The 10,715-nt window shown below is 47.7% G+C and overlaps 1 protein-coding gene across 2 annotated transcripts in view; it reads right to left on the reverse strand.

The window, feature by feature from the left end:
- The window catches only part of CSTPP1 (centriolar satellite-associated tubulin polyglutamylase complex regulator 1), a 129,641-nt gene extending 119,581 nt beyond the window's left edge, over positions 1-10,060 (reverse strand). For both annotated transcript variants that reach the window (XM_066583372.1, XM_066583373.1), the window contains exon 1: positions 9,932-10,060. In XM_066583372.1, coding sequence (XP_066439469.1) covers positions 9,932-9,974 — 43 coding nt within the window. In that variant the 5' untranslated portion in view covers positions 9,975-10,060. The remainder of the gene's footprint in view (positions 1-9,931) is intronic.
- Positions 10,061-10,715: the final 655 nt, after the last annotated feature.

The raw sequence follows: 10,715 nt of genomic DNA on the forward strand, positions 1-10,715 counted from the left end.
GAATGCAGGGGCTGAGTCAACAGTGCATGTGGGTAGTTCAACCAACAGCTATCTTAAATCTCCAGTTATCTCTATGGGACTGCCGAAAGGACGCCAGTACATCTCTCTTTTTTCTTTGTCTTTGCAGTCCACACGCTCAGCAGTTTCATTTATATTGTGAGACATAGGACCCCTAATCTCACGACTGGCAGAGGCTGCAGTGCTCGGACCACCACCAATCAGAAACGTATCCCATGGATGAGGAATAAGTTTAACTCTTGGAAAAACTCCTTTAAGTGTATGCAAACCTTTAGAGGTAAGCTACCACATATCCCAACACCACCAAATTGATATACCTTCAAGTAAATGGTCTGAACTGAAGTACCGGACCCCGATGCATGGATGGATGTACCTATGTGACCAAAACAACACTACGGTATCCAATGAATCGATGGGGTTCAGTGCCAATCATACATTGATAACCCCTCCCTATTCAATAATCAGAGAATATACAGTAATGACCCCTTGGTCACAACACAATGCACATCCAACTCTACAGCGGCTATTATTTACAGGAACCTAAAAAGCCCACATAGCTTTTCGATCAAGTCCACATAGCTTTTCGATAAAGCCTACATAGCTTTTCGATAAAGTCCACATAGCTTTTCGATAAAGCCTACATAGCTTTTCCCATTGCACAAATGTCGAAACACTCAGTGGGTAGAAAGAACACGAAGCTCTACACCCCCACGTCTACAGCAAGCCTCAATTGTTGGAACAGACCCAACGACCCTGATTAATGATGACTTTATCAATGGTTTCGGCTCGGCCTCTAACCCTTGTTTTCATCCCCCAGAAGGACAGTGGAGTCTCACCCACTGAATACTTGTATCTGCCAAAAGATAGATGTGGGAAGATAGTAAGTATGCAACGACAGTCCAAGCCACATGCACAGAACTCATTTAGAAAAGGAGAAACCGCTTTACCTTGGCCGCTTCACAAGAACGATAACAATCTGGAAGGCGTTAGTCATGTCTTCAGAATTTTACTATAGTGCGTCTAAAATAATAAATCCCGCAGTAAGCAACCGCCACATAGAGCAACAACAGCAACAGCGCTCCGTGCTTACATGGCGCCCCGACATCTAAGAGGACGAGCAAATGTCAAACCAGCGCTCTGACAAAGGAAAGAAAGCGAACTCTGGAAAGTGTGCAAACATTTACTTTATTAACTGCTGTCGTGACTTAGAATTGTCCTTGGGAATACTCCGAGTGATGAGCGCTGCGGAGAAGAAGAGCTGGAATTAGCTTCTGCACTGCGAATAGAAAGGGCGGAAAAGCCGTCACTGGAAACTATATGCTACTTAATGAGGAGGATCTGCCCGAAATTGTGGCACAAACCTAATTTTTTTTATTCCGGTAACTAAATTTATTCTCCGAAATGTAAACTTCATAGTTTTTCCTTTCACACAGGAGCAATAATCGCTCACCGAGTGGAAGCGGAGGGGGCTGGAGATCGCTGGAGATTAGAGATGAGCGAGCCTGCTCGGTAAGGCAGTTACTCGAACGAGTAACTTCTCAAGTAACTGCTTAAGTGTTCCGAGCAGGCTCGGGTGGGCTGCGGGGGGAAAGAGAAAGAGAGAGAGAGATCTCTCTCACTCTTTCTCCACTCTTTGTCCCGCGCCGTTTTTTGCGAGCGCATTTCACGCGTTGTGTGTGAGAGGAACCGTTAAAAGTACTGTGAAGTAAGTTACCGCATATTACACACTTAAAACCCTGAGGCCCAATGTCCAGAGGCACACACAGATTCCACTACTGAACCCCGCAGCGGAATCCAGCCATGCCGGCATTGTTTTACCTATTCAGCTCCAGCGTGGATCTCCTCCATGCTGGCTGGATCTTCTTTCTTCAGCACGGCGGATGCGTCCAGACGCCCCAGCAACGGGTCGGTCACACGCACAGTGCAATTTATTATTTATTTTTTTTAATCTCCTGCTTTCCCGCGGAACGTCCAGTGACAATGTAAGCCGTCCCGCGGGATCCGTAGAAAAACGGAGCATGCTGCGATTTCTTCCCGTGCGCTGTGGGGGGGGGGGGGGCGGGGAACACATCCGCATGCTTTAAATTGTCTTGCGGATGCTAATGCATCCCTATGGGCGGCTAGAGGATTAAAATCCGCCCGTGGACATTGGGCCTTAGGCCGGGCCCACACAAGTATGTGCTAAAACGCAGTGTATAAGGTAACGTTTTACCGCTGGGTGAGCCGGCCTATCGCCGCATATGGCAGCTGTCAAGCGCAGTCTTATTTCTTTTTTTTTCAATTTCCTGCTTTGTGGCTTAGCGACGCTGCGTATAAATGCCACATATACCCAATGCAATTGCATATATACAACATTTATTATGCACTCAGAGAACAATAGGGCTCTTTCGTGCGTAATACGTGCCGTTTGAGCGTATTTTGAGCAATCATCTTGCTCTGTAAATGGGCCCTTATTCTGTTACTAGAGACGGATTTCACATGACAACAGGCAGTGGACAACAAATCAGAAAGAAGGGAGACCCCTACTGGCCAACAGTGTTGAGTGATTTTTCAGCACAAAAACATCATTCTAGATAAAGTAATTTGAACTTTCGCTATCATAGTAACAGAAGTTGCCTCAAGGTGCGGTGACCCTTTAAGTGGTAGCGGCCACGGCATTTTGTTTTATCCTTATCTCTAATAAATGAGCGGGAACGATTTTCACCAAACCCCCTTCCCCTTCGAAATATATTAAACACAAAAAACAGTGCATCTTCAGTACTAGTAAAAGGTCAGTTTAAAGGCGCAGTAAGCACAATTGTTGGCTATGTGCCCTCCAACAATGACAGCATGTATATGGTATTTCTGGCCTCGCAGTGATTATATATATATATATTCCTTCCAGGCCTGATGGCTTCAGAGCTACTAACAATGTGTCAATCTGACAGATATACAAGTCGCTGCCTACATATAATCCGCTTCATACATTCTCAATTTACCAAAAATTACTATACAGTAAATGCTCTTATAGACATAATTGGTCAGAAATTAGCATAAATTATAGTGCAATGCTACGTCTCTGCATAGATCTGCTTTCCTGATGGACGCCTCGTTGGTGTGTTCATACAATGGAGCCGATTTCTACAGGAAGCAGACAACTCCATTCCCACCGCAGTGGCCAGTCTTGGTATTGCAGGCCACGTTCCTATTCACTTCAATGAGAGCTGGGCTGCAATACCAACTATAGCCACTGCAGTGGGAACAGGGCTGTCTGCTTGTACGCTTAGCTGATTTCTGCAGGAAGCAGACAGGCCCAGCGAATAGCTGATTGGTGGAGGACCCAGCCAACAGAACCCCGTTCATCTACTGCTGATGGCCTATCCTGCTGATAGGCCATCTATCGTTTACAACTGCTTTAAAATGCACAGCAAAAGTAGTGTGGTACCAGCCGGTTGAACAAGCTTAAGTAGCCTCGAAAACTCGCAAATATATAATTTCGCCAATAAAGATATCACCAAAGATAGTCCCATGCTGTTCATCACGGGTGACCGTTCAGCCAATCATAGGTCTTTCAGCAACTTTAAGCAGGTCTCTGGGCACCAACTACCCTGCATATGGGGGTGAAGTGCTACTCTACCCTTCCATGGCCGTCTCACAACACCATAATAATGGCAACGAAGATGCCCTTCTCCACCTCGGCAGCCTAGGGCTTCCTCGCCATCTGCTGCTCACCCAGGCGCAGTAGAGAAACACCGGAGAACGGGCACCAGGCAAAGGAGAATGGGACCAAGTCAAAGGGGCAGGAGCAGACACAGAAGACACCAATCAGCTGTTCGCTGGGCCTGTCTGCTTCCTGGAGAAATCAGCTAAGCAGACAGCTCTGTTCCCACTGCAGTGGCCATAGTTGGTATTGCAGACCAGCTCTCATTGAAGTGAATAGGAACTTGGCCTACAATACCAAGACTAGCCACTGCGGTGGGAATGTTCACACGAGGCTACACTGAAAATCTGTGGCATTTACAGTAGCAGTAAAGTGGATGAGACTTGCAAAATGTCATCCACACGCTATGGAAATAATTGCGCAATACCAGCGCAGAAATAGACATATGGTGTGGTTTTAAAGCCACAGCATGTCAATTTTCAGCATCGCGTACGCTTCGGAATCCACTTCTTCTCCATGATGGGGTGAATTCCACACCCACGTATACAGTAAAAACCGCAACAAAATTGCACCAAATGATGGGCGTTATGATGTAGACTTTCATCTGCGGATCTGCTGTAGAATGTTCCCCCCCCCCCCCCTCCCCCGTGTGAACATGGCCTAAAAGAGGCAGATTGTAGAGATCTCTGTCCGTAGGACAATCACTACTGAACGGGCCTACAAAATAAAAGTCCTCCGAAAAGGTCCCTAATGACAGTTTTGTTAGAATTAGGTTCATGGGCCTCGTATGAACTTCTCTCCTCAATGACTCACTTAGGTGGAGCTAAAAACCCGAGACAGATATGCAAAACAATGTATTTCTTTAGGGTGGGATGATCATTTTCTGAGGATTCCTCTTCTGCACCATTCCTCCCATATCAGCACTCTTTAAAGGGATCTTCCAGGATAGGTCATAAGCGGGGGATCCCCGCCGCCACTTGGGATCCCCGCCGGTCAGCTCCTTACACATTGCAGCACTCGGTACTGGTAGCTGTGCTTGCATTAGCATCCTGGAGTGTGTACGGACTTGTGAGCTTTTGGCTCTGTCCACACGGACAGCAGCTCAGCGAACAGCTGATCGACGGCGATCCCAAGACGTTGACCACCACGATCAACCACTGATGACCTATCCTGAGGGACGGAAAAACATCTCCTGGTCAGATGAAGCAAGATTTCTGTTGCCCGATGCTGATGGGAGGCCAGAATTTGGCACAAGCAGCATGAATCGATGAACCCTTTCAGTTGACCAGAACATGTCAGCACCTCCATCGAATTTTCGGTAATTGTAATACGCTTCCTGTCCGCAAGGGCCGATATTCCTGCAGAACGATTTAATCACCTAATGGAATCGAACACCATGATGAACGGCTGAGGTTCTGAAGACCAAAGGAGTCCAACGTGCTACTAGATGGGGGTCTCTAAGGAAGTGGTCATTCCCTATATAGTCATATATACAGTACAGTATATAGAAGTGAAGAGTGGTGTGTCCTTTCTGGCGGCAGACCAGTGGCCATCACCAGTGGGACGTCATGTTCTGGATGGCCACCAGTGAGGGACCACTCAGTAATTTTCCACAGCGTGGGAACATCCTGATACAACTTGTTTTCGGAGATCTCTGAATCCACCCAAACGGATTTCACACCAACTCCCTTAATAATATTATTAGCTGCTATTACGATAATCACATCAGGACTGGAGGCGATGCTCGTCTTGTGGTTGGTTGGATGGATTACGATTATTCATGGGGAAGTAATGACCTAACTTGTTATGTCTTGCCCTAAGCTACAAATATTACAGAAAAACACAAGTTTCCAAACCAGCAGGTTCACGAGTCCCAGATAGTCAGAGATCAGCAACAAAGTATCTATTTAGTATGCAGAAATCAGAAGCTACAGCATGGAAGAGGCACTATTTGTACTTATACCGTGTTTCCCCAAAAATAAGACCCTGTCTACTCTGTTTCTCTGAAAATAAGACATACCCTGAAAATAAGACATAGCATGATTTTCCAGAATTTTTGAGGATGCTAAATAATTTTTCAGGCTTTTTGAGGATGCTTGAAATATAACCCCTACTTCTAAATTAAGCCCTGCTAACAGTTAATTAAAAAAGTCAATTTAAATAGTTTCCAGGCAGCTATACATGTAAAAAACGTAAACCTTTTTGAACAAAAATTAATATAAGACACTGTCTTATTTTCAGGGAAACACGCTAATATTAATGTTTGCCCCAAAAGAGGCACTAGGTCTTATTATACTTACCTAGCAGGCTCGGTCCACATCCCTCCTGTTGCTCTCCGGAGCTCCGACGAGCTGAGCCGTGGCATCGATTAGTCAGTTCATAAATCCCGCCTCCACAATGCGATGGCTGTGATTGGTTCTTCGACCACTGCTCAGCCAATCAATGCAGCAATCGATGAACCAATGCGATGGTTGTGATTGGTACATTAAGCGCTGCATTGATGGTTCTCGAACGCTGCTCAGCCAAATCAGTGCCATCGCTTCCTGGAGTTGGGATTTATGAATCCCGTAACCAAGAGGTGATCTTCTGTGGGTGAACGAGGGCTGCAGGAGGCACAGCAGAGCTCTAGACAGCAGCAGGAGGACGGAGCCTGCTAGGCAAGTATTACTTTTAAAAAAAAATTATACAGCTAGGGCTTATTTTTGGTGTAGGGCTTATATTTTTAAAGCCTTCCTAAAAAACAAATCAGTGTAGGTCTTATTTTATAAGTCTTATTTTCGGGGAGACGGGGGGGGGGTATCACTTACAGGGAGAGCTGGCAACGTGGTGCTATCTGTGCCTATGTGATTTACATGAAGAGACAAGAATGCAGTACTATCCGTACTATACCATTTACAACAGGAATGCAGTACTATCTGCGTCTATGTCATTTACACAGAGGAACAATAACGCAATACTATAAAGTATGTGCTACATAATTTATAACATAGAGGTAGTAGTATCTGTGCCTATGTCATTTACAAGGATCGGCAGGGGGACAGTACTATCTGGCCCATGTGCCTGTCATTTACCAGAGGGAAGCAGTACTATCTGTCCCCAAGTCATTTACCAGAGGGAAGCAGTACTATCTGTCCCCAAGTCATTTGCCACAGGGAAGCAGTACCATCTGTCCCCAAGTCATTTGCCACAGGGAAGCAGTACCATCTGTCCCCAAGTCATTTGCCACAGGGAAGCAGTACCATCTGTCCCCAAGTCATTTACCAGAGGGAAGCAGTACCATCTGTCCCCAAGTCATTTACCAGAGGGAAGCAGTACCATCTGTCCCCAAGTCATTTACCAGAGGGAAGCAATACCATCTGTCCCCAAGTCATTTACCAGAGGGAAGCAATACCATCTGTCCCCAAGTCATTTACCAGAGGGAAGCAGTACCATCTGTCCCCAAGTCATTTACCTTAGGGAAGCAGTACCATCTGTCCCCAAGTCATTTACCAGAGGGAAGCAGTACCACCTGTCCCCAAGTCATTTACCACAGGGATGCAGTACCATCTGTCCCCAAGTCATTTACCAGAGGGAAGCAGTACCATCTGTCCCCAAGTCATTTACCTTAGGGAAGCAGTACCATCTGTCCCCAAGTCATTTACCAGAGGGAAGCAGTACCATCTGTCCCCAAGTCATTTACCACAGGGATGCAGTACCATCTGTCCCCAAGTCATTTACCACAGGGATGCAGTACCATCTGTCCCCAAGTCATTTACCACAGGGATGCAGTACCATCTGTCCCCAAGTCATTTACCACAGGGATGCAGTACCATCTGTCCCCAAGTCATTTACCAGAGGGAAGCAGTACCATCTGTCCCCAAGTCATTTACCAGAGGGAAGCAGTACCATCTGTCCCCAAGTCATTTACCACAGGGATGCAGTACCATCTGTCCCCAAGTCATTTACCACAGGGATGCAGTACCATCTGTCCCCAAGTCATTTACCACAGGGATGCAGTACCATCTGTCCCCAAGTCATTTACCAGAGGGAAGCAGTACCATCTGTCCCCAAGTCATTTACCAGAGGGAAGCAGTACCATCTGTCCCCAAGTCATTTACCAGAGGGAAGCAGTACCATCTGTCCCCAAGTCATTTACCACAGGGATGCAGTACCATCTGTCCCCAAGTCATTTACCAGAGGGAAGCAGTACCATCTGTCCCCAAGTCATTTACCAGAGGGAAGCAGTACCATCTGTCCCCAAGTCATTTACCACAGGGATGCAGTACCATCTGTCCCCAAGTCATTTACCACAGGGAAGCAGTACCATCTGTCCCCAAGTCATTTACCAGAGGGATGCAGTACCATCTGTCCCCAAGTCATTTACCACAGGGATGCAGTACCATCTGTCCCCAAGTCATTTACCACAGGGATGCAGTACCATCTGTCCCCAAGTCATTTACCAGAGGGAAGCAGTACCATCTGTCCCCAAGTCATTTACCAGAGGGAAGCAGTACTATCTGTCCCCAAGTCATTTACCAGAGGGAAGCAGTACCATCTGCCCCCAAGTCATTTACCACAGGGAAGCAGTACCATCTGTCCCCAAGTCATTTACCACAGGGATGCAGTACCATCTGTCCCCAAGTCATTTACCACAGGGATGCAGTACCATCTGTCCCCAAGTCATTTACCACAGGGATGCAGTACTATCTGTGCCTATAACATTTACAAGGACACACAATGAAGCAGTACTATCTGTGCCTAAACCATATACAGGAAGAAATAATGAGGCAGTACTGTCTGTGCCCATTTCAGGGAGATATGAAGAGGTACTGATAGTCATGCCTATATCATTTACAGGGAGATACGAGGAGGCAGTAGGGATAGCTGTGGCTGCATCATTTATACTGCGAGACAGGGAGGCAGTACTTATATCATGTATATGGTTAGACAGGGAGGCAGCACTGCGGGGGTCTACAGGATGAGACAGTCACGAGTATTCCCATCTCAGACCTCTAGGGCATATTCACAGGGTATGCCCTAAACACCCGATACATACAGGTCCTATGGGCAGCGTTCCACCCAATCTCAAAAACAGACTCTACTCTGATCCCATCCTGCCTCACCTCTGCTGCCCAAGGTGGCCGGGACTACAGAGACAGACAACCTGCTGTGTGCTACTTCCACAACTCCCATAGAAGTGAACGGGAGTAGCGGTAACATGGCATTTCACTCTTGCCATTTCAAACTAATGAAAAGGGGTTTCCAAGGTAATACTATTGATGATGTGTCCTCAGGATAGGTCATCAATGGTTGATCAGCTAGGGTCGGGATCCCAGATGGTCAGCTGATCAGGCGCCCGCTATAGCGCCACAACACACTGGGGTTCAGAACGGAAGCGGTTAGCGCCGATCCCTGTGTAGTGACCGGTAAATGCAGGCACAGCTCCCATTGATTTTAATGGGTGTTGTGCCTGCAATTACAAGTACCGGCCACTACACAGGGGTCGGCACTAACGGCCCCCTGTGTGTTGTGGTGCTACAGTGGGCGGCTGATCACATGACCATCCGGGATCCCGACCCTAGCTGATCAGTCACCTATACAGAGGTCATATCAATAGTATTTCCGCGGAAAACCCCTTTAAAGGGGATAATTTGATGATTGGTTGGGTCCGACCGCTGAACGGAGGTCTGGAGCCTCTGGCCGCCAGTCGCACAAACACGCCTCTTCTTCATTTGTTTCAATGTGAGGCTGTACTTACACAACTGATATCCCTGCGCGAGTTTTGCGCGTTGCAAATCGCCAGACCCCATTGTTTTCCATAGGTCTGTTCATACGGGCGATTACTCACTCGCAGCATCGAACAATCGCAGCGCGTCCTATTTACGTACGAGAATAGCAGATGCAAATGTGCGCTGTGCCACAAATGGCGCAGAATTCAGATACAGTGTTCGTGTTTTATGCGTTGCGCTCGAGAATATTGGGCGTGTCTCCCTACCGGCCGCGTACATACGGGATGAGTCTTGCTGATTTCATGCTCTTGGCCCAATGAAAGGAATGGCGTGGATTTGGGCGTCTGCGACCGCCGCGTCCTTCAAGGAGCGCACCACTAATTATAAGGAGGTCATCAGCATATCGATATCTGATCAGTATTTACAATGCATATTATATATCACACACTTCTTACATATCACACACTTATTATACAGATTTATAACTGCAGCAGTTTCTTCCCTGACCCGGAACTATTTCCAGGTTGCACATTGATGGATTGCAGCATGCATTACTGCCCCTCACCCAGGTACTCCGGGCCGGACTGTGACCGCCGCTCCGGGCTCATCCTGCTGCCGCCGCTGCCGTCACACAAGGCTTTCTTCTCCTTACGTCACCGGTCACAGACGCAGGTTCCGGGCCGGCTAATAGGCTGCGTCTCCGGTCACCATAGTAACAGGGTCGCGTCTAGGATGGAGTTGTTCCTGGTAGGTGTGATGTCACCGGAGGGGCGGGGCCTCCCAGATAACAGCCTCATAAGAAGCTGAGGAGACATGTGTGCACTGCTGCAGGGGCCTGTATGGTAGAAGGGGGCTAAAGGCAGGGGGAGTAGTCTGTGGAGGCAGCAAGCTACGGGGAGCAGTCTGTAAGAGAGGGGGATGGGAGTCCTTTGTGGAGACAGTAAGCTATGGGGAGCAGTCTGTAAGGGGATGGGAGTGCTATATGGAGACTGAACTATGGGGTGCAGTCTGTGAGAGGGGGATGGGAGTGCTATATGGAGACTGAACTATGGGGTGCAGTCTGTGAGAGGGGGGTCACAGTGAGCGCTATGCGGAGCAGTTTGTGAGGAAGGGGGTCATGGTGAGCGCTCTGTGGAGATAGAGAGCTATAGGAAGCAGTCTGTAAAAGGGGGACAGGAGTGCTTTGTGTAGACAGTGAGCTATGGGGAGCAGCCTGTGAGAGAGGGGGTCACAATGAGCTTTATGGGGAGCCAGGAGCGTAACTATAGGGGATGCAGGGGATGCAGTTGTTCCCGGGCCCAGGAGCCTTAGGGGCCCATGAGGCTTCTCTTCTCCATATAGTAAGCCTA

The sequence above is a fragment of the Eleutherodactylus coqui genome, chromosome 11, assembly GCF_035609145.1.
Source record: "Eleutherodactylus coqui strain aEleCoq1 chromosome 11, aEleCoq1.hap1, whole genome shotgun sequence".
Taxonomy (NCBI): domain Eukaryota; kingdom Metazoa; phylum Chordata; class Amphibia; order Anura; family Eleutherodactylidae; genus Eleutherodactylus; species Eleutherodactylus coqui.